This window comes from Triturus cristatus, chromosome 3_1 (assembly GCF_964204655.1).
Source record: "Triturus cristatus chromosome 3_1, aTriCri1.1, whole genome shotgun sequence".
Taxonomy (NCBI): Eukaryota; Metazoa; Chordata; class Amphibia; order Caudata; family Salamandridae; genus Triturus; species Triturus cristatus.
Window position 1 is genome coordinate 671,941,207 of NC_140583.1, and position 24,259 is coordinate 671,965,465.

The 24,259-nt window shown below is 43.7% G+C and overlaps 1 protein-coding gene across 5 annotated transcripts in view; it reads left to right on the plus strand.

The window, feature by feature from the left end:
- OSBPL5 (oxysterol binding protein like 5) overlaps positions 1-24,259 on the plus strand; it is a 1,218,591-nt gene that overhangs the window by 444,305 nt on the left and 750,027 nt on the right. For all 5 annotated transcript variants that reach the window (XM_085644727.1, XM_085644725.1, XM_085644728.1 and 2 more), the window contains exon 2: positions 7,317-7,381. In XM_085644727.1, coding sequence (XP_085500853.1) covers positions 7,376-7,381 — 6 coding nt within the window. In that variant the 5' untranslated portion in view covers positions 7,317-7,375. The remainder of the gene's footprint in view (positions 1-7,316; positions 7,382-24,259) is intronic.

A 24,259-nucleotide genomic window follows, 5' to 3' on the forward strand; every position in this document is an offset into this window, starting at 1 on the left:
AATCCCAATATGCTCCGGGACTTGGGAGAGTGTAATTTGGAATCATCTTAGAGATTAATGAGGATTCTAATTGACTATGCAGAAATTGATAGAACGGACTTACAAACTCAAATTGACCAATTGAATGTAGCAATACATTCTATAGAGGGCAGTGAGGCGAATACTAAATTGAGAGAAGATATGATTACACGCCTTAAAAAAGACGAAGAGCTTATAAAGAAGCGTAAAACGTTCAAGTTTCAACGTGACAAAAATGACTATGACCACGGTCAGATTTTTACATTTGCACGTAAATATGATGCGGCCAAATCGGTTTATAGAAGGAATGATTATAAAAGGAAGGAGGAGCAATGGCAGGCCCCAGTAGTGGAGTACCAGCAGCATCTTCAGGATCTGACCTGAGTTCGTCCGTTGAAACTGAATTAGAAACGGAAAGTACGCCAAGAGTTTTGAATACACGTAAACATACCCTGGTAGAAGAGGTGGGTTTTTTACGGGAGGAAATACGACAAACCTTACGTCCCAGAAACATGAATCCCAACTCCAATCTAAAAAGAGGAGTAACATCAAATGAAAAGAAAGAAGGAGATGCAGGCCCCAGAATAAAAACAAACAACAAATCGAACGACAGGGGGTGGAGGTGCAAATAACACAAGACCCCCGAAGCGCCAACACCATTATCAACCTCTCTGAAATGGTATTAGACAAAGCTGAGCAACAACTACTGGCCTTAGGACTCTCCTTCTGTCCGGAGAACAACTTCAATTACCCACAAACCAGAGCAGATATCTATATGTTTATTAGGAAGCTTCAGTTACAGAAATACTATCATCATAGGACAAAAAAAATCTGGAACAATAGAAACACTTGGAGCTCCCAACAACGTGCAAAGCAACCTGGTGTCTTCCGATATGAATACGCTATGTGATTTACATCATCTCTAACAAGATCGTAGTCCAAATGAGCAGAGTTCTACGCAAAGAACTATGGAGAATGAAGCAATTGTGATCAATTCCATTCCTATTACAGGCTTCAAACCCAAATCCAAATTCATACCCATAATGCCAAAAGACTCTGTGGATATATTTCATGAGATCATTACATCAGAGGTAAAGAAACTGAATTTTAGGATTGAAAGGGAAATGACAAATCAAAGAAAGAAACATCAATGGAAATACCATCAATTAATCAAGAAATTGCGGGATAACGACTCCATTGTGGTTCGTGGCTCAGAAAAGGGCGGAAATGTTGTAATCTGTCCTCTCAAATTATACCTGGAAGAGGCATCTCACCAACTATCAGACCGGGCTTGTTACAGAATAACCAATCGCCAAGTAACCAAGATGGTACAAAATCAGCTGTATTCTAAGCTGTTGGCAGTGAAGAGCATAGGACTCTTAAATCATGACGAATTCAAATTCTTACAAAATGACTACCCTGTTTTACCAATCATGTATCTATTACCTAAGGTACACAAAGATATTGTATGCCCACCAAGAAGACCTATTGGTTCAGCCAAACAGGGCTTGTTGGAAAATGTGTCTGTGTATATAGACTTTTTTTTACAGGAGCATGTGAGAAGCCTCCCATCATTTGTTCAGGATACTACAGACTTTTTAAAACAAATACAGGAGTTTGTATGGTGCAATGATTTTTTGCTTATTGCATTAGATTTATCCAATCTATATACTTCAATCCGACATGAGGATGGCATAAGAGCTTTGAGCTATTATTTGGGCAGTAGGCCCATTGCGTTTTATACACATAATACGATGCTCATTGACCTAAGAAGATTTTGTTTGGAAAACAACTATTTCATGTTCGAACAAAATGTATACCATCAAGTGAGAGGCATAGCTATGGGGGCACGTTTTTCCCCTAGCTACGCCTGCTTACACATGGGATGGTGGGAAAGAATGGTATTAACAACAGAATTTTCAGAATAGCTTCCAAACAATATAGTGAAATGGGTCCGCTATATTGATGACCTCTTTGTAGTCTGACATGGGGACAAAAACAGTGCAGAGGAGTTCATATCTAAATTGAACATCAATGATCTTAACTTACATTTCATTCACGACATCAATGACAGGTCCATCACCTTCTTAGATGTGGAGGTATTTGTTGCTAGCGGAAAGCTGGAAACTTGGTTACACCGAAAAGCGACCGCGGGCAACACAATACTTCACTCATCAAGTTTTCATCCGAAGCACACCATCTGTAGCATCCCTTATGGTGAGATGCTGTGGATTCGGAGAATTTGCAGTAGGGATGAGGACCTTGAAATTGCCCAACAGCAATGTAAGGATAGGTTTCGTGAGAGAGGATATGCCAATCATATTATTGATGATGCGATAAAACGCACCAGGGCTATACCTCGCACTAATTTACTAAAGAAACAGCTTAGTGACAGTAATAAGAAGCTTCAGGCCATCACCAACAATAAGGAGAGTAACAGCATCAATAGTCCAAGGCTCATTCTCACATTCAATAGACAAAAGGATAGTCTATACAGAATTTTTAAGAAAAGCTGGCATCTGATTCAGAATGACCCCATTTTGGGGGAAAGTTAACCACGCTCACCCATGATTACATATAGAAGGGCCCCTAGCACCAGGGATCTGGTGGTTAACAACAGCCCAGGACTAAAATCTAAGAGCAGTTGGCTAACGAACCGCAAAGGTTCCAGGCGTGCAAGGCCTGTAAATATGGAATTAATAAAATCTCATATATTTCTCCATTTAAAGACAGGCCATGTGTTATTGACAAATGGTTGACTTGCAGGTCTGAGTATGCGGTCTATGTGCTGGAGTGCTCTTGTGGACTGCAGTATGTTGGCAGTACAAAACTGCAGGTCCACAAGAGAGTGCTCCAGCACTTAAAGCCTATTACAAATTCAGATTAGTCCTATCTAGTTGCACGGCACTTTAAGGAGGCACACACGAATGACCTGCAACAGTTAAAATACTTTGTGATAGACAGTGTTCCATTTCCCATACGTGGTGGGGATAGGGAGTCTATTCTCAGGCGTCTGGAGACCAAGTATATCTTGGAACTGGATTGTAAAAAGCTCAAATGATTTGAACACGACCGAGGATTTATAGACATGGCTCTAACAATTTCAGCATAGAATTAATTACTGCGTAATGATTATCATCAGTTTCTCATTATTCATACTTGTACATATGGGTGTTTTTAATGAATTTCATATTGTAACTTTACATCTTCTGGATGTGATGGATTCCCTTAGCTAATTGGGTCACCTTCTTCGATGTGTTGTTTCCGGGTTTCGGCTGCTTCGGACGAGCTGGATCAGTCGTCCGAGGCAGGCCGAAATTATATATGTTTGGCACAGGAATCAATAGTTTTAGTTAAATGTCCAATTGGGGATATTACACTTATGCACTTTAGCACTAGGTTGCACAAAGGCACTTAGGGATCAAGTACAGCAGTTGTATTATTCAATTGTATAATTTGCACAGATGAATGCGTAATTTGCACAGTACAGAAGGTATTTAAACCAATATTGTATAACAAGTTGGCATGTTCGGTTGCGGACATCAGCGTTATTTGCAAAGTTGTATGCAAATTCAGCATTTGCACAAGTACTGATAGTATCCAGTAGTGGTACCAGGGTGTCAATCTATTATGATGAACTAAGGAAGGCCGAATGGGTAGAGTAAATAAGGTATTTAAAACTGGTATCTCTTCCCATGGCCATATAATGTTGCACCATTATTAGTGATTTTTGCACAGAGAAATGCGCTATTTTCACAAGGACGGAGGATTCTCAGATTTGTTGCGAGATGTATCAACATCTAAGGTCGTTCTGAAAATAGCGTGATTTGCACTGGAGGAATAACGTTTTAACAGCTTGTGATAGCCAACTATTTTTTAATATTGCACAGATTAATGTGTTATTTGCACAAATTTTATTAGTATTTTAAACTGATACTTTTTATTTCTGTGAATCAACCTGTATTGTATTGGACGCAATGTACATACTACAAAACTGTATTTAAACTGGTATGAAATTATACGTGTTTAAAACAAAAAGAAAAGTGAATTGTAAATATCACACGGTCACTGCTGTACGAAAATAGACGGATAGTCTGGTCTCAGTTGTTTTGTTTGCACTGTCACTTTAAAAGTCGGAGGAAACACTAGTACCTCATGTGATCAAGGCCTCTAGGGGCTAAAACGCGTCATGGCGGAAGAGCACAGAACTAAATAAACTCGCTTGCACAAAGAAAACCTGGTGTCCGTTCTGTTTCTAACTCAGGATCTATGGAGTCATGAAGATTCGGTATTTGTGGATATATATATATATATGTATCCCAACCATCCATCCAACTCCGAAGAAAAAGTGGCATGTACTCATGATCAGTATGAATAAGGCTAATTTATTTTGTTCAGGTCTCCCACGACCCCGCAATAACAGAGACACGTTTTGCCCAATAACTTTGGCGCCGATTGACAAATCTTCGCGAAATTTTCAGAACTTTTGGCCAGCTCCGGTCCGCTCCTATCCTGAAAGTCTCGGGATGATTCGTGTAGCGGGGGCCGAGAAAAAAGGGGGGTCCCAAAACGTGTTTTCCCCATGCAATTTCCCATAGGACCTTTAGCCGCAGCTACAGCCCGAACTGCTGAACGGAATTACACCAAATTTGGCAAAGAGGTAGTCTTCAGTTCAGACTTGTGCCTTTTGCTTAAATGGTGTCAATCTGTTCAGTAGTTCCTGCGAAAATTACAGTTAAAATTACATATATATCCATGGCCGCGCTGGATCCGCGCACCCTGAGCGCACCCTTAGCTCACCCTCCCAATCACGCACTGAATGCTAATTGGCTGTCAAGTGGTTGTCAACATTCGAAACCAGGAACTGTTGGCAGCCATTTTGTGCCTCGGTAGAAGCGAGGCTGAAGAAGTCTATGGTATAAGTGTGCAAAACGTATAAAGGGGGCAGGGTAGAAATACCCTGACCCTCTAGACCTGCTTAGGGGGTCCCAGAAGGACTCCCAGGGCCTTCTAATTATTATTATTTTTTTTTTAAATGCAAAGTGCGTGTAGGGTGCGCGGATCCTGCTGTAAAAAAATAAATAAATAAAACAGAGCTTTTATTTTATAATTAGCCCCCAAGGGGGCCAAATCCCAGGGGCAAAATTATTCAATTTAAAGGGGGCCCAGTGGGGCCCCCAGCCCCAGGGACCGCCACCCGCAGGGGCTACAAAATAAATTGGGAGGGGCTCGAAAGTCCCTCCCAGTATAATTTGTGGGGGGGGCTCAACGCCTCCCTCAAGTATTGAGGGAGGGGGGGCTGTGTGGCACCCCTCCTGGAGCCCTCGAGGGCCCTAGGGACTGCCCCCCCAGGGCTGTTCCTGCAGTGTCCTGGGGTGCCCACCTCCAGGACACTGTTGTTTGCTATGAGAGGGCGGGAGTGTCCCGCCCTCCCAAAGCAAACTTGGTTTGGATTTTGAAAGAGAGAGCAGGGAAACCTGCTCTCTCTTTCAAAATCCAAACCATATTGCTTTTTCACACGGGGAGCTGCCTGTCAGCAGCTCCCCATGTGGAAAAGCAATGCCGGCTCCCGAAGGACGCAGGGAGCCGGCTGGGACCGTGGGGGCGGTGGGGCTCCGCCCACGGTCCCCAACGTTTTTTATAAGCCCCAGGGGATGGGGTCCCCGGGGATAATAAAAATTAGTGATAGGGGCTATTTTTTTTTTTACTGTAAAATTAGGAGTTGCGCATCCAGCGCGGCTCTCAGCGCGGCCCCCTGGTGTGCACCTGTTGGATGCACAACTACTAACCTGTAGGGTGCGCGACTCCAGAGCGTTTATTGCACGACTTCTATGCGTTGGATGCACGATTCTAACGCGTTGGGTGCGCGACCCAAGCAAAAAAATAAATAATGTAAGTATATTTAAAAGAATATAAAATAATTAAAAAAATATATATTTATTTTACAAAAAAATATTTTTTTTTTAAATATGTGTAGTGTAATTTAAAAAAATATATAAAAATAAGTAGATTAAAAAAATGTAGTTAAAGAATATAAAAGAGTTGGAACAAGAAATACATTTTTAAAATATAATTTAAAAAACCTTTGAAATTCCCTGAAAAAACCATAAGTTTCAGACATGTTATACTTAAGCATTAGCATTTAAAAGACCTTTGAAATTTACTGAAAAAAACATAGGTTTCAGACATGTTATAGTTAGGAATTAGCATTTTTAAAACCTTTGAAATTCATTGAAAAAAAACATATGTTTCAGACATGTTATAGTTAGGAATTAGCATTTAAAAAACCTTAGAAATTCACTGAAAAAACCATAGGTTTTAGGGGTGTTATAGTTAGCTGGACATTTCACTCGTACAAAACCATTGAAATGTCTCCGTTATAGTTAGTTCAGCTAACTATAACTCGCGCGCCCACAATCCACTGCTGATGACGTAACACATTACATCTACTAGATGATGTCATCAGTGATATCATTTGAGATGTCATCAGTGATGTCATCAGTGATGTCACTGACCATATCATAAATGATTTAATATGTGACATCATCAGCAGTGGATTGCGGGCGGGCGCGCGAGTTATAGTTAGCTGAACTAACTATAACGGAGGAATTTCAATGGTTTTGTACAAGTGAAATGTCCAGCTAACTATAACACCCCTAAAACCTATGGTTTTTTCAGTGAATTTCTAAGGTTTTTTAAATGCTAATTCCTAACTATAACATGTCTGAAACCTATGTTTTTTTCAGTGAATAAATATATATATATACACACACGCACACACTTTATATAAAGTCACTGAAAAACTGCGTTTAAGTGACATTTTGGTGAGGATTAATTGTAAGATATTGGTACAATTTGCTTAGTTGTGGGCAGTTAGGGGTACACCTTCGGTCATCTCCTGAAACCAACCTCAGAAGGCAGCAGATGGCCAGTGCTTTTGGATCAACTGTTATACTTGCGTGTTTGGAATTTCAGATTCTCATCGATATGTTCGACATGGAGCATCATTATTTTGTGTTGTCCCTCCACCTTCATGTTTCTACTACTGGCAATACCACTGTATTTTTTTCATGTCCATTCCCTTCCATTCGAGATTCAACACTTCCAACTATTTAACTTTGATTATGAAAATACTCATGAGGCTACACCACAGGCCTATGCTGAATATTTCGTGCACACAGAAAATAAGATCATTGAATTGTCCTAAAGTGTTTCACCTATTTTTCCTAGGGCAGATAATTAAGCTCATGCCCTTACTCTCTTTACTTTTCTAAGGCTATTTGGGTTTTTATTTTCAGCCAGCAAAATACCTTAGAATTAAGGGCCCTATTAGAACAGAGATTCGATTTCACAGCTGATGCAGGTAAGTGCCATCACACATCTTCGTTTCTCTTAAATTGTTTTTTTGAATGTTTTCCAATTATATGTTTATTCATTTCCTTGTACACTGTGATCTTCCATTCATTAGTGTGAAGGTGATATACACAAAATGTAGTCTGGACTCCAAAAGTAAAGCTAAAAGATATATATTATTATAATTCCTCAGTGTTTTAAGTTCACACCGATGAACATCCTTTAGAACTAGCAACATATTTGTCCTGCCTTTAAGTGTAGTTTTTTGTGGGTCCAAAAGTGAGCTGTGAAAATTATAAAGATTCATCATGTCAATGATAATGTGATAGGAGAATATTATTGAATCCTTGATACAGACATGAAAAGCAGGGTAATGCTCTACATTCTCACTGAGATAATGATCCGTTGTGGAAGCATCTCCAGGCGCTGTGACACCCTGCAGTGGTTTGGCTTAGGCATCAGTTCTAATGTAAGTTCGGTACTGGCTTTAATACTCGTGGCGCCCACTGTGATGATGTTTGTTGGTGCACCCAGTGGCCTCCTTCTCCAAGGATTTCCTCACTGCCATCCTTAAACCGTGCCCCTCAAGTCTCCAAAACCAGGCTCTCACATGCATTTCTGAAAGAAGATCTATGATGACTGGTAATAGCTTACTGTTCTATATAAGGCATGTAACTAATAAACTGCAAGTAACAAAAGGATCTCTCTGACAAAAGCAGTAACCCACTGAACTATTTACATTATATGCACTTATGTTATCTGCATGATACACTTCTTTGTGCTGGCTAATTAACACACTGCACCATTTATGATGAGTCAAAATTTCCACTAGACAAAACTCCATCTCTTACCAGCTTGTCCATTAATCACCAGAGTTATCTTGACATTTTTATTGTTGCTGGAAAATTACTGGGGACAAGGAACACAGCAGCAGGTGCTTTTGATTTCATATTATTTGAAAAAATGCCCCTCGAAGGCAGCGCCCAGTGCAGTTGCACCGGTCACACCGCCCTAGAGCTGATCCTGTGTAAGTTAGTCTCCTCACCTCACCCTGGTTTGATTATAATTGACCTTCAAACGAAAAAGTGCTTAGGGTCATGATTGATCAGTATCAACTTCATTCACATGCTCTCTGTTTTAGAGTAATTTTTGATTTGCATTAGAAAAATATAAAATACGGAAAAAGTATACTTTCTGCCCACTAACTGATGAAGTGCTTTTAACCGAAGAAGAATTAGTGTTAGAAATTATGTATCGCATCCTATACATGGTTACGGCTCCTATTTTGAGGTGTGAGCTGGGTAGTGCCTTAGTACTAGAAAATTACCACATTCTATTTCAGATTTAAACACCAAATAACACAACAGAGATTTACTTAAACTGTGCCATAATTTTCATTTTTTTCAGTTTCACAACTTGTTTATTGTGGGTAGTCATCTGTGGGTGTCAGAACCCATTTGGGAGAGCCACATGGCCAACAGGAACAATTGGCCCCAACCATGGTGGTTGGCACTGTTTACCACTGGTGTCCTAGTATCTGTCCTATTATGGTGTTGCAAACTGGGACAAGTACACCATTTCCTCTTGACTCTCATGTTAACAAACATAGACAGTAAAAGGCTTCCTAGGTGGTGGGGGACAAATACGTAGAGCTAAGCAATCAATCAACCGATTCAATACATCACTCTGTACCCCAGTGCTTATCTGTTTAGAAAGTTAAATACTTTAGAAATCACAGTGGTGCAAAATAGTATACAATTAGCTAGGCACCAGGTCACATTATCTCATCCCCAGGCATACATCGAAATAATGCAACCACCATGGTGTCCTTCTCTCTGCCCAACCCCAGCCATATTGTATCCGCCCCAGGTCTAGGATGTTCCCTTCTTATTAGGGGAGAGGAGTTGGCCTAACAGCTAGGGCGCTCGACCTCGGACCTGGGGAACTGGAACCGAATCTCGGTAATGACGCTGAACATCCTGTGATTCTGGGCAAATCACTTAATCTCCCCGTGCCTAACAAAAAATGAATGTGTGTCCTCATATAACGTAACTGGTGCTATGTAAAGCGCTCTGATACCCAATTGGATTCGGGTCAAGTTCGTGCTCTATAAAACTCTGCAAAAAAAAATATATATATATATCAAAATTAGACAAAGGTACATGTTTTACCATGTGGTTGCCCTGGGAAACTAGAACATCAGTTTGTGTGGTTCTTTCGCTGAAGGGAGTATTGTTGCTAAGGATAAATCCATATCGCAGATTGGCTTTGCTCGTGTTTATAGCCTCTTAGTCTCTGGACTGGTCTGCTCTGCAAAGGATATGGTTGGAATGTGCTAGCTGCTGTGTGCAGCTGATCCAGCGGAAAGGGGCAAACTTACAGATCCTCCCTGCGTCACAGATCCGTCACCACACCTATTCATTCACACACGCATTCATTGGTGGGGCCCATAACACCAACACTCACACTAACGCACTTGTATCTGCACACAGGGGGATGATGTATCCGCTGGACATGTGGGGGGGTACCTTATTACCTATTGGTGAAAGAAATATGTTACAAGATTTTACATATATAAATCAACATATATAGAATATATATTACATATATAGAATCCTAACCTTAACATCAAGGCACTCCACCACTTGGTCGAATAGACCAATTAGTTGGACTGGTTGATGGTGATTTAGAACCAGCTGAAACACATTAAAGCTTCAGAATTTGTATTCGATGCTCTATTTATAGAAAACCACAAACTCCTTTTTAATTAATCAATGTTTAGTTTATCTAATTAATTGCTTTTAGTTGCATAATTTGGCATTTCAGTCAATCAAAGTTCCAAATTTAATTAATCAACACAATTTTTCATGACATTTATATTTACCTATTCTTGCTATCTGGGTTATTTTCTAATTCAATTGGCTCTACATAACCCAGTTCTTTTGCTCAATCGTCTCAATCGGAAGCAGGCCAAGACTCAAAGTCCGGGAAAAGTTATTTGCTCGGCGCGACACAGTCCCAATGATCTCCAAAAGGACCAAGTAATCGCGCATGCGAATCGATCACGGAACGCACCCTCCTCCGGATATGATCAGCCCTCCTTAGCAACCCTCTCTATTCTACTACCCTTTTTATAATCAAATTCTGGGTAACATGAAACATTTCTTGGACTACGAGAGTCTATGATTGGTCCATTTGGTGAAATTTGCAATTAGGTCCAGTTTTCCCATCAACTTGGGTTCCCAGCGAAGTTGCTGGGTCACTTCCTCAGTCTATGTCATACTCATGCAACAAAGTTAAATCTTCATCATAGGTGACTATTGTTTGTCCGGGTTGTTTTTCTGACATAAATCTGGCAGTCCTCCATGTTCCTATCCTTGACCAGGAACACTGTGCTCTGAATTTGAGGATGCCTGGAGATCTTCGGAGCCATCCGAGTCTGTGCAGTAGACATCGCGCTCACAAGACGGTGGCCACTTCCGAACTCCATTTTGTATGTCATGGCTTGGTAGGCCCGAATGCCAACTTAAGCAAAACAAACACAAAAGAATAATTAATATGCGGAAATTAAGGTTTTAATGTTAAACCCACACTAATCCCTTTATATATTAGTATTTTCCTAGCTTACAGCGACATTTAAAGCAATACTACTCACCATTCGGTCCTAACAGGATCGCAATACGTCAGAAAAGCAACATAAATCATGCAATTTTTCTATTACCATATCTCCTATTGTTAATATGTGTACCATATTTAGTCATTAAGTTTTTCTGTCATGCAAATAGCAATGAGTCCCGCGTGTAATTTGTGTTTACTAAAAATGCATGTCGTTGGTTAGTATAACACAGCACACAGTTAATTCATTTTTAAATATAAATCGATTACGTAATTAGTATTTTCATGCAAAATAGAGAAGGTATACAACATTTTGCTTTACCTGCTCCATCACAGCAATGCACACAGGTCAGTGTCTTTTGTGGTTTTTCTTGGTCCACAGCAGTAGTACCACGGTGCGCTCTCTCTCTTTCCCTCTCTCTCTCTTTCCGGGCTGTTTCAGGTGTTGGCTTGGCAGGTAACATAACATGTGTATTTGTAAAGAGCACGTTCACCCTTAGGTATCTTGGCGCTGAATAACAGATGTTTATTGTTACCCAACTCAATGGTACTCATTTTATTGACCTCGCGAGGATGAAAGACTGAGTGGACCCGCCGGGATTTGAACCAGTGACCATGGGGTCGAACACAGGCCCCTGCAGTGGATGCATTAGTCAACTGAGCCACCACACCTGGCATTGTGTGACTGGTGAGGGCAGACCTTCAGGAGATTTGGCCTCGGGGCTGGGCATCCGGGGTTAGTGCTGCCTCTGGACTGGACATCCATGTCAAGTTTGGCCTCCAGGGCAGAGCAGACTTCCTGCTCCAGTTGTCCCTCTTGGTTGCTCCTCATGCTGCAGCAGCAGAAGCATCAGTTCTCTGACTGTAGAAGGTCGGGTTGGCATGGGGCTATGCAATTGGGCTTCTTCATGCTGTTCACCTCCAGAAATATACTCGGAGAGACCAGATGGCCTCTGGCAGCACAGGTCAATCCCAATGATACAGCAAACAAGTTCTAGAAAGTTTGCATATTTTATATAGAGAAGTTTGCTCCAAGATGTTAGCGAGCCTTTAAAAAAAAAAGACTACACATTTTGGGAACGTAGCAACTAAGTGATCTGCCCATAATCATAGGATGTTGGGCCGAAGCCCAGATGTCACCCTGGTTCCCCACTCCTAAACCTGGCAGCTCCAGCTGCAAGGCAATTTCTCCTCCCCAGTTGATTTCAGGATTTTCCAGTACATTATTTTGCTTTCATATTGCTTGATTATCATGTAATCCAAATCCTGAGATAAAAATGCAACGGTACAAGAAAAGAAAATGAACTGATAATAAACACAGGACATGAAAGTCTGTAAAATAAGACCTCCACCAACAATACAGAAAAACGAAAGAATGTAAGCAACATAGGCCACTTGCCGGGAGTGTGTGTATGCGAGTGATGTACAAGCAATCAGAGAAGCAGGGCACAGGAAAGGTAGTCCAATAATGTGTATCATAGAAATGCGACAATGGAAAACTGCAGGGATGTAAGCAGCCATTGAGTGGGCATGCGTTTGGATCCAAGCAGAGTGAAGTTCCTATTGTAGAAGTTGAGCACTGGACAGTTAGTGAAAAAAGTAGCATTGAAAAGCGGTAAGGAGTGTGTAGTCAACTAATGTAAACGCTATACATATGCAACACACGAAGAACAAATGGTCCTAGCACGTCCGCTGCACACCCAATGCAAACAATCATTGGTGAAAGCATCATAGTGCAAGAGCAACACAAGAATACAATAGTGAGGAAAGTAGTGAATCGAAAGCAGAACATTGATAACATACAACAAACGTAGTCTATAAAGGAGCCGATAGTGGATGGAAAGGTATGGTATATGATGCTGCCTGCAACGGACAGCCAAATGTGTCCTTAGCATGACCACAAAAAGGGCTCAAAGAAACTTGATATCCTTCTGTAGTTTACACACATTTCTCTCCTAGTTCACCTGCATCAAACAGGAGGCTGTGTAGGGACCACGGACCAGACAATCCGTTGAGGTCAAAAGGGTGCAAGATTTCACTTATGCTACGCCTGTCCTTCTGGTGATTGTTTTTTACAGAAATCAACGTTTCCACATCTATTTGTAAGCAATGTTTGTCCACCACGGCTGTATTTATTTATAGAATGGGAGTGCACAGGCTTGGTTTCATTACACAGAGTAGGGCACACAGCTGCATACATACCACTGAACACTGGTAGTCATTTAATGAGCTTAATAGGGTTCATGATACAATACCAAATTGTTTTTAGCGACACAGGGTCTCAGGTGAAGAAGCAGGTAGTATCAACACTTTGGGTCCTGTTGCCTGCTACCAGTAATTCCTGACGAGACCGGTTGCAGGGTTACACTGCAGACCAGACCTGTTTACCTAGGAGACTTTGGTTACTGAAGGGATTACTAGGGGAGTCATGCTTTGAATTACAGGGTCCTCTCGTTACTCAGTGGATTCTCAGGTTTCAACTCATAATTCCACACCTACAGAGTTAATGGGACCCCTGATACTGTGAACGCAGGTGGCACAGAATTGCAACCCCTGTCCCCACACCAGGGCACTTGTAAAGAGGCTTCTGTTTCTGTTGTCTTCTGCTTCGAGCACTGATCTACGGGACATCCTTCCTGTTTAAAACCGAGAATATATGTAACAGTGCAATTTTTTCTGTGGGTATAAAGCAAAACAGTACATCTTGGATTTCCGCCCAGATCTGCTCCCCTTCAGAAATGTCTTAGAAACCTTCTTCCACGTCTTGTGTTAATTGATTGCGACTTGTTTTCCCACCGTTCTAACTGGAATTGCATAGCAAAACGATTATATTTGCAGTGTGTGTGGTGAGATTCAGAGATCTAAAACATAATCTGGACATTGTACATAATCCCTCTGGATTATAAATTGATTTGTGCAATGATCCTGTGTATAATTCCAAGCGGTCAATCTCCTGTGGGCATGAATACTTTGTAAGGAATTACAGGCCACTATATGTAAGACAAGACTAATGTCTAATGCCAAGGGTTACAGTACAAAACGGACTGAGATTCAGTGGGCACAATGTCCAAGGCATGATGGACTGCAAAAGGACACTGTTTGCATATGAGGGCTTGACCATCTGCACACCCCGATTCACTATGTTGGTAGGATATCCCCATAAGGCTGTGAATGCTGCATACTTTATAATGGGCAACATTAGGCCCCAAAGCTTCGAATACAATCAGGCCACAATTTTAAGATTATCACTGAGGAATGCTAATGGGTTCCATTCAGACTGAGAGTTTGCAAATTTCTCATAATTAGATATCATGAAACACTGGCACGGATTGAAGAAATGGGTTGGAGTGTCGACGTTTCAGACTCCTCCGTGATTCACTAGTCTCGTCCATATCTAACTTGAAAAGTTAGACACGGACCAGATGCCGCAGTTACACATCGATCCAGGAAGGCACTCTAAAAGAAAAGAATAAATATAGTTGATTAACATCCGGAATTCAGACCTTCTCCGCAACACGCTGGCTTTAATATTTTTGGGATAAATTAAGTTAAATTGACTCTCCAACATTCATCAACAAGATTATTGACTACAATTTTGTCAAAGGGTCTGTACTCTTCATAGGAATCGCCATGTCCTGAAGATGGTTTTATAGATGTATGAACCATTGACACGCCAACCCATTTCTTCAATCTACCATAGAACCTTCATGCTTATGAAAACTATGTCCAATGTATAGGCTGTTTTCATCAGAGCCTTGAAGAAATGTAATTGATGTCAAAATAATATCCCTTGTAGGCTCTCCTACTCGATACAGTATATCACCCAAGCCCACAAGGGTATACGGGTTAACCCAATCTTTTGTCAAGGGGTAGTGGAAGTGACATCATATACCCTCTGACCTTAATGATGTCACAGGAGGTGACATCATATGACCTTTGACCCTGCATCGTCCCAAGAATTGATCTCACGTAACCTTAATTTTGACAACATCACAATAATTAACATTGCTGAAGTTACATAATTAATAATATATATTCTTCTAGGGAAAACAAAGGGTGGGGGTGTCTCGTCCCTGAGACAATTTTGAAAAAAATGGGCTTTACTAGTACATTTTAATGCACAATTTTCACATAAATGTGCTGTAAAGCCATAGGCTCTACAAAAACACTCACTAAATATCCAAGCCCTTTCATGGTGTGCCAAGCTACTGAAATCTGACAGTCCCCATGAGTTCACCCAATTTTATTTTCAAAATGTCCTATAGGTGCCCCTTATGTCAATAATCACCTCCATTGCTAGGACCAGCATTTTGCCATGGTGGCCTCGTTTGCCCAAACATTACATACCATATGCCAGTACATAATTTTCCTAATACTGCTTCTCTTGCACTATGAAGGTCCCTATTGTCAAAGGTTAAGTCTAATATATCAAGGACCATATTTTGTCATGGATAGCCCCATGATCTTGCCACAGTTGTCTTCCCATATGTGAAGAATTTCCTCCAATGTGCCCTCACCAGCAATTTGTCACAGTTGCCAACTATGCCAGGACTTTCCGCCAGAAGGCCAGCGCCAGTTTTTATCATGGGTGCTACATGCCAAAATTTGCCTACAGAGTGCCAGCAGTAGCATTTTGCCGAGGGTATCCCATATGCAATTATTGCCTCCAGTATGCCTGTGCCAACATTTTGTCAAGGGTGCTTTCATAAGCCAAGAAGCATGCAAGGTCCAACAGCGGATCTACAAGCATAACAACACATGCTCACTTACATTCACTTATTCGACTCATTCAATCATTATCACTGACTTGCACTCATTTATTTTCACCTACACTTGTACGCTCACTCTCACCCTGAATCATTCTTTTGCACTCTCTCACTCACTCTTACTCTGACTCACTTAGACTTACTCACTCATTTTGACACACACACATCAACGATCCCATATACAAACATACATGCTCACACATATACACGCTGGGGACATTTTGCTTGATTTGTTGAGGATATCAGCGGAGGTCTGCATTACAAACTGTTGGCTTACCTATCATTTACTTGGCGCCCCACCACCACTCGGCGCACCCGCTTCGCGGGTGCCCCTTCGCCCGTCCAGAGGAGAGGTCCGTAATTGACGCGTGGGAGGAGTCCTGAGGCGCTACAGCGGCATCAGGCGTGGTTGCAGCGGGGCTGCGAGCGTGCGGGGACTTCATTTCCCAGAAGTCCCTGCCAGACCGACGACGAGCTTCCGGTCCGCTCTCCCTGCTGCCCCGCCCCCCGCCCTCCTGAGGCTTTAAAACACCTGATTGCCTTGAAACAAGCGGGACATTTTGCTTGATTTGTTGAGGATATCAGCGGAGGTCTGCATTACAAACTGTTGGCTTACCTATCATTTACTTGGCGCCCCACCACCACTCGGCGCACCCGCTTCGCGGGTGCCCCTTCGCCCGTCCAGAGGAGAGGTCCGTAATTGACGCGTGGGAGGAGTCCTGAGGCGCTACAGCGGCATCAGGCGTGGTTGCAGCGGGGCTGCGAGCGTGCGGGGACTTCATTTCCCAGAAGTCCCTGCCAGACCGACGACGAGCTTCCGGTCCGCTCTCCCTGCTGCCCCGCCCCCCGCCCTCCTGAGGCTTTAAAACACCTGATTGCCTTGAAACAAGCGGGACATTTTGCTTGATTTGTTGAGGATATCAGCGGAGGTCTGCATTACAAACTGTTGGCTTACCTATCATTTACTTGGCGCCCCACCACCACTCGGCGCACCCGCTTCGCGGGTGCCCCTTCGCCCGTCCAGAGGAGAGGTCCGTAATTGACGCGTGGGAGGAGTCCTGAGGCGCTACAGCGGCATCAGGCGTGGTTGCAGCGGGGCTGCGAGCGTCCGGGGACTTCATTTCCCAGAAGTCCCTGCCAGACCGACGACGAGCTTCCGGTCCGCTCTCCCTGCTGCCCCGCCCCCCGCCCTCCTGAGGCTTTAAATCTACATTTTACTCCCGCAGCGCGGGACGCAGCCCGGGCTAAGACTGGGCAAAGACAGGGCCGTTTGAGGCCGTTCGAGGTCTGTGAGGTCTGGTCTGGGCTACCCCCTTATGTATTGTTCAAACTAGGCTGTGCGAGTGTAAGTGTTATACAGTTTATTATTATCATATCCACACAGTAAGGTTGGGGGTTGCCCCTGTTGGTTGTTGAGCTATGTCTAATAGTTTAACACGGAGCAAGGCCCCAATTGGTGGTCTTCCTATCAATGGTCCTATGGACGATTTTATTACTCGTACCAATACAGCTATAGACCATGAAATTTCTAAACTCCAGACTCGCGTTTCCCTGGAATTGGCGTCCGCTAGGAGATTGTCCCAGGTAATTGATTTGTCGAAAAAATCTTCCCTGGGCAATATAGCCACTGCGGTTACCCCGCCACGTCCAGCTATCCCCCATTGTGTAGTTACACATGTTGATGTCCATCACACTCCGGCTTTCTCTGTACTACCCCCCACATTGGAGCCACCGATTCAGGATAGTGCTGCGAACCTGTCCATAACCCCTCTTAAGCAAGATATTGGTTCTAATAATCCTACCTCGGCAATGTTCTCCTCTAGGCACACTCTTAGTAGAGCCCACCAAGCTAAAAGAAAATGCACCTCTCGGTCTGCTTACCGTCGTAAGAAGGCCAAAATTGTGATTACTGAACATCTGAATGCGACTAGTGCTCCGGTCTCAAATCCCATAGGAGGGGGTGTGACCGGGGAACATTCACATTTTGAGGGGGTTAAAGATGAGCCAGCTCCTGCTTCCTTGACCACCTCCTTGGTTATTGAGGCAGGAGAAGAGGGCATACATGTTGAGAGCGGGGACAGGAACGAAGGGGAATTTATAAGTTTAGTTTGGGAAACCCTTAAGAAACTTCTTTCTCCTCTTGATCTTAGACTCTCACGCATTGAGAACCATTTACTCGAGTTGGAAAAGAGCATTATTGCTCTGGCCACTCTCGGTCTGAGAAGTCTAGAAAACCAGGGTTTTCCTGTTGCTGAGCCTCTTCCCCATGACAAGATCCCTCAAGTTCCACAACCTTCCCCTCCTCTACCAGTTGTCGCACGATCGGTGCCTACATCGGGGCCTGCGGCTGGGCATCATAGCTCAACCGCCTCTATACCTAAAGCTCCTAAATGTCCCACCCCCCAACCAGTAGTCAAACCTAATATAGGTGTGTTACATAGACCCCCTCCTAGGGAAGCGGTGCTCCAATCAACCAAGAGCCCTCCTGCTAAGAATAACTTTAGAGGGGGTTTTATCGATCTCCCTCCAGAGGCTAATGAGTATGTGGTTGTGCTGACGAATGTCCCCCAGTTAGGAAATGGCCAATACGAGAACCATTGGTCTCTGAAGAATAAGACAATCCATTGGCTCAATGCGAATAGACCAATCCCTAATGGCCAGAGAAGTAGAATTTTAATGGTACGTAGAACCCCCTGGGTGGGCCCCTCAAGGAAATCTAGCACTGGGGATTGCATAGTGGTGACCTTTGAAGATCCTTTCATGGTACACCACATCTGTTCCTGGCCCATTGGCGAAGGTTCTCTCGTTATACCTAGGCCTTTGTCCTTCTTTTATCCACCGTGTCTTAGATCTACACGTGATGAGGACTGGTCTCTAGTACACCACCGCAACTGGAGGAGCCACCCCAAAAAATCCCAAGTTTTCCCCTTAAATTGGAATGTTTTTTCCACTTCTAATCGGTTTACTGGGCTTGAGGAGGTAGATTGACTGGCATGTCAACCTGTTCCCCAGGATCCTTTACCATTGGTACTAGGGCACAATGAACTACCTTCCTCTCCTTGTGTGACCGAACCCTCGGCTGTTAGCCCACCAACTTCAGAGGGAATGCTGTCTGTTCCATCTATGGAGGCGGCCCCGATTACGCTGTACTCTTCTGATTCTCAACCTGTAATGGACCAACCGGCCCTACCTTGCCCGTTTCCCACGATTTCAATCCAGCATGTTCCTTTAGCTAGGAAGCTGACTGATGTAACAATGGCTCCCTATCACCATCAGATTGAGCCATTATCTAGGCCAAATAGATCTGCTGCGGGGGGGGCAGGTCCTGTGATTAAATTGGCCACATTAGATGACCCTCCAAGACAGACTACCTCTGCCGACCCCTTGATAAAGATCATATGTTGGAATGTGGCAGGGCTCGCCCGTAACTTCGAAATTCCAGAATGGAATGCCTTTCTGGCCCCCTACAACATCTGTCTTTTGCAGGAAACCTGGTGTCTTGAGCCTAGGCATAGAGTGGGCTTCACGACTTACTTTGTTCCAGCTTCCCACCAAAATGGAGGTAAAGGTCGCCCGTCAGGTGGCCTTCTCATATGGGTTAATATTGCTCTAGGTCTAAGTGTCACTCAAAAACCCACGCATTCTCCTGATCTCCAGAGGATAACCATTCTATGCCCAGGGGGTAGGAAGTTGGAAGTCTTCAACCTTTATCTAAGGGGGGCCAGGGGCGGGTCATCCACATTATCCTCTACAGGTCTGGGCAGCGATTTAGCCGCCTGCAGTATCGACTCTTATGTTCTTCTGGCAGGCGACTTTAATTGCTGTTTTGAGCCATTGGCTGTGGAGGATATACTGGATACTTGGGATGAGGACACAAGGAGAGGTATTCCCGTCCTGACCCTAGATCCGATTCCCAAGTGGACCCAGAGTGCGGTGGACATCAACGCGCTGTGTATGGAACATGACTTAAGACCAACTAACGGCCGATCTAAATCGGATATCCTGGGTGCGCACACTTACAACCGGATAGGCCGTACCTCCAGAATAGACTATGTTGTGCTGAATTATAATTTGTGGGCATTCCATTATGATATGGAGGTCATTGCGTCTTGTGATAGTGACCACAATCCTCTCTCCTTATCATTGATTCCGCCCTGGCAGGTGGGAAATCAAAATAAGTTTCCCTATAAGTGGAAAACCTCCCATGAGCTTGTCCCCTCGGCCTGTGGTAGGCGCCTAAAATGGGCTAAAGTAGAAGCGGATGAGGGAAGGATGGCACAGGCAGGGACCGCAATGTTAGCGGCAGGGCAGCGCCTGGATGCCCTGGGTGTCTCCAGCCAATCTGTTTTACCTTTATTCACAGAAACCATTGTGGTGCTAAGCGATTTGTTTATTATACCTCAATCCAGCGCAAAGGTTTCTGTGAAGGGTGCTCCCAGGGCAAGAAATAAATGGTATTCTTCAAAATGTCGGGTTGCCAAGGGGGAACTTATTACCGCAGTTAAAAACAAGGATCCAGGCACTATCAGATTGGCGAGGAATCTCTATAAAAAAGTTGTGGCAGAGGCGAAGGAGGCCCATGACTTTAGCTTTTGGTGGGATTTAGCGGAGGCAAGTACCAGAAAAGACTCCAAAGGGTTCTGGGATCTGCTAAGAGCCAGGGACAAACCCCTCGACTCGCAGTTCACTTGCAATATTCCTGGCGATCTCTGGTTTGCCCACTTTTCCAAATTGTACTCTGTTCAAAGTGGGGTACCCATCCTTAAAACGGGCCTTCATGCCAGCCTACCACCTGAGATTTCTACCAATGCCTCCCCCTTCAGCATAGAGGAAGTTGAAGGGGCAATCAGTCGTATTGTTTCTAGCAAGGCTGCTGGTCCCGATGGAATTCCGGGGGACTTGTTGAAGAAATATCCATCATTGTGGAGTAGATTAATTGCCGCTCTTCTGAATGAGGCGGTGTTGGGTGGTTCTCTTCCTGACTCATGGAGTGGTGCTGAGGTCGTCCCCATTTTTAAGAAAGGCAGTCGGGACGACCCAGCTAATTATCGCCCTATTAGCCTGCTTGATTCAACGCAAAAGGTTGCGGGCAAAGTGGTTCTAGGTAGGATCCTGCAGTGGGTTGAAGAAAACCAGGTTTTATCAGATTTCCAGGCAGGTTTCAGATCTGGGATGGGTACTATCGAGCAGACGTTCCGTCTCTTAATGATTTACTGGAAGGTGGTTGTGCTGGGTGGGGGCAGCTTGTACTTGGTCTTTATAGACTTGCGAACTGCCTTCGACCTGGTCCCTCGAGCCCAACTATGGAATGTCTTAGATAGGTTGGGCATACCTCCCTATTTGCTGGCCTTGCTTATAAAGTTTCATGAAAGCAACTTTGCCCAGATTAGATGGGGTACCCAGGGGGACAAAACATCTCGTATCTCCGTAGACAGGGGCGTCCGCCAGGGTTGCGTGCTCGCCCCCACTCTGTTTTCTCTATACGTTAACGGAGTGGTGGAGCATCTGCTTCAACAGCCGTCAGATGCACCATCCTTGGCTGGTAGGAAAGTTCCTACGCTCCTGTTTGCGGATGATACCCTCCTAATTTCTAAGTCACCAGTAGGTATCCAAAAGTTGCTTTCTAGCTTCAAGGCCTTTTGTGATACCAAGGGCCTGTCTATAAACATAAGCAAGACCAAATTCCTCGTTCTTAATCCTCCCAGGAAAACGGTTGTTCCCCCTACCTTGGACTCTGTTCCTTTGGATAGAGTCAATGAATTTGACTACCTTGGTATTCGTTTGTGTGCCAACATGAGTTGGAAGGCGCACCACCAGAAGGTGTTTCTGACACACAAGAGAGTCTCAGGGGCCCTGCTCAAGGAACATCGTGCCTCAGCTTTAAAACCTATAGGGGCACTGCTTGATATCTATAGGGCAAGGGTGGTGAGTGCAGCATTGTATGGTGCGGAACTGTGGGGTATACAGAGTGTTGACACCTTGACATACCTCGAAAACAATTTCCACAAAGATCTTATGAGGTTACCCCATAGCACCCCTACTATTCCTCTTTTGTTAGACGCAGGCACACGCCCAATTTGTGAGCAAGCTAGGCTACGTCCTCTCTTATTATGGGCCAGGATATGGAATGTCCCTGAACTGAGTAGTTATGCAGATGCCCTTAGCGAAATTCTATCCTTATCTGGCTGGCATAAGGTTACCTGGCTCAGGGAGGTTAAGCGTCTCCTTTTGGACCTGGGATTAGGAGATGCCTGGGCAAATAGAACAGCACCCTCAAAACAATTGCTTAAGAAGATCTATTGGCTCTGGGTGGATAATGAGAGGTTGTGTAACCCTAACCATTGTAAATCTGTCGCCCAGTTTTTCTTGGTTAAGGAGATCCCTTGTAGAGAACCCTACTTGGATTCAATCCTTAACCCGGGTGACAGAGCATTATACTTTAAATTTAGGGTGGGCGTTCTTCCATTAGGTCTGTTCACGTCTACTTGGAAACCTCCATACCAAACTATACCCTATTGCCCCTTTTGTGATTCTAGGGTCGAGTCTACAGCCCATTTGTTATTTGAGTGCTATGCTTATTCTGTGCCCAGGTCGAGATGGTTAAAGCCCTTATGTAGGTCTCTAGGCACAAGATCCTGTCTGGAAGCTTTACGCATATTACGTTCAGACGCCCGTCCCTTCTATGCCTGTTGCTTGGCTAAATTTTTGGGGTGGGCTTGGAGGATAAGATCTGTAAGAAAACAGTTGTTACAGTAATGTACTCTTCTTAATTTTTTTTAGATATTAGACAGTCATGGAATTTAATAACTTTTTACCTTGTAATTGTATATGTGTTATTTATTGATTGTTATGTGTTGTATTGTTGTGCTTTTATGACAAACTGTCGAAATAAAGCTTTGTGATGATGATATACACGCTCCCTCACCCAAACTCACTCTTACCCCATGCACTCACACAACATATATTAAACCTTTTTATTTTGCTTATATAAGATGCAAGTGAACGTCCAGATCTTGCTGCTCAACTGTTTATTACACTAATAATAAATAATAAACTATTATTCACTATCAATGTAATACAAATGAGCAGAAAACGAGGTTAGAGCCTAACTCTGATAATGGGAGACACCCCTCTGTTCTTGGCACTGATTTTGCACCTCTGAGGCCAGGGTTTGCAAAGGCAGTGCCAGGGGTAGAAAGAGGCAAGCTAGGGTTCCAACTGTGACCCCTGGTGACCGCTAAATGACATCCATGCCGCACTCCCTCCAGCAGTAAAATAAGACTCTATGATGTGACCAGTGCTGGCTGTGTCATAGAGGCTTTTTTTTCTCACTTTCAGCCACGCTGCCCAGCAGCTGTTCAGCTGTACAATATGGCTAAAACCCTCCTTTCTGGCAACAATAAAACATAAAAACGCTATGATGCAGCTAGCACTGGCCATGTCATAGCACTTGTTTTTTTAGCTTTCAGCCATGGTGCACGGTAGACACACTGCTTAACAACATGGTTAAAAACATTGACAAAGCCAATATCTTGTGTAGGTAAGAGCTTATTGGCTTTGCCTGCTTGTTAGGCGAAGATGTGGCCTAAAGGTTAGAGCTTCCCGCTTTGGAAATGGGAACTAGGTTTGATTCCTGGCCTCAGCTCCAGATCCCGCGATTCTGGTAAAAATCACTTAATCTCCTTAGGCCTAAAACATTTTTTTTATAACATCTGGTTCTCTGGTAAAGCACTCTCATGTCCTTGGCTACTTTGTGCTGTAAACAAAATCGGCTGCATATAACCTTCTCAGGCCTCACAACATATAGGCTCATTTGCTACCGTGCGAAGAAACTACAATGTGATGTGTACTGCTGTTTACGAATTTTTTGTAAATAAATAACTTTGAGTTTAAGGAATAACATTACAGTACGGAATTGTTTATTTTATTTTATTCATCATTCACGATTATATGTTTATGATTGTAGGCAATGCACTTTATATTGTACGCACTTTCTAATTTGAGGATTAAACAATACTTCTAGTAAAGGACCGACAAAGCTCCTTCCAGGAGCACTGTGAGTATTTATTCATTAATGTTTGACAGTTGTCAGCTTTTCTAGCTGATATTTAAGTTGCTCAGGTGAAAGTGGTACAGGAAATGTGGGGAAGTGTTCCAATATGTGCAGGTTACACCCGAGGCATGTGGGAAGAAGGGCTGGGGCAGCAGAGTCGGACAGGCCTCAATCCCCCCCCATCGACTACTGACGGGTTTGGCCTGCCAGTACCAGCGGCCAGTGCCAGTACTGGTATTGGCAGAAGCTGCCCCTGCGAATAAATCCGGCCGGGGCCTGTGCCTCGGCTAAGACCAGGAAAGACAAACCCTGCCTTTTCAGCCTTGCTCCTGCTCCGTGATGACTGGCTCTGCCGGTACTTTTCACTTTGCTATGCCTGGGGCTGACATCACACATACTGTGTGATTGACAGCGCATGACCCAATTAGGCCCTGCGCTGTCAATCACTCGTACA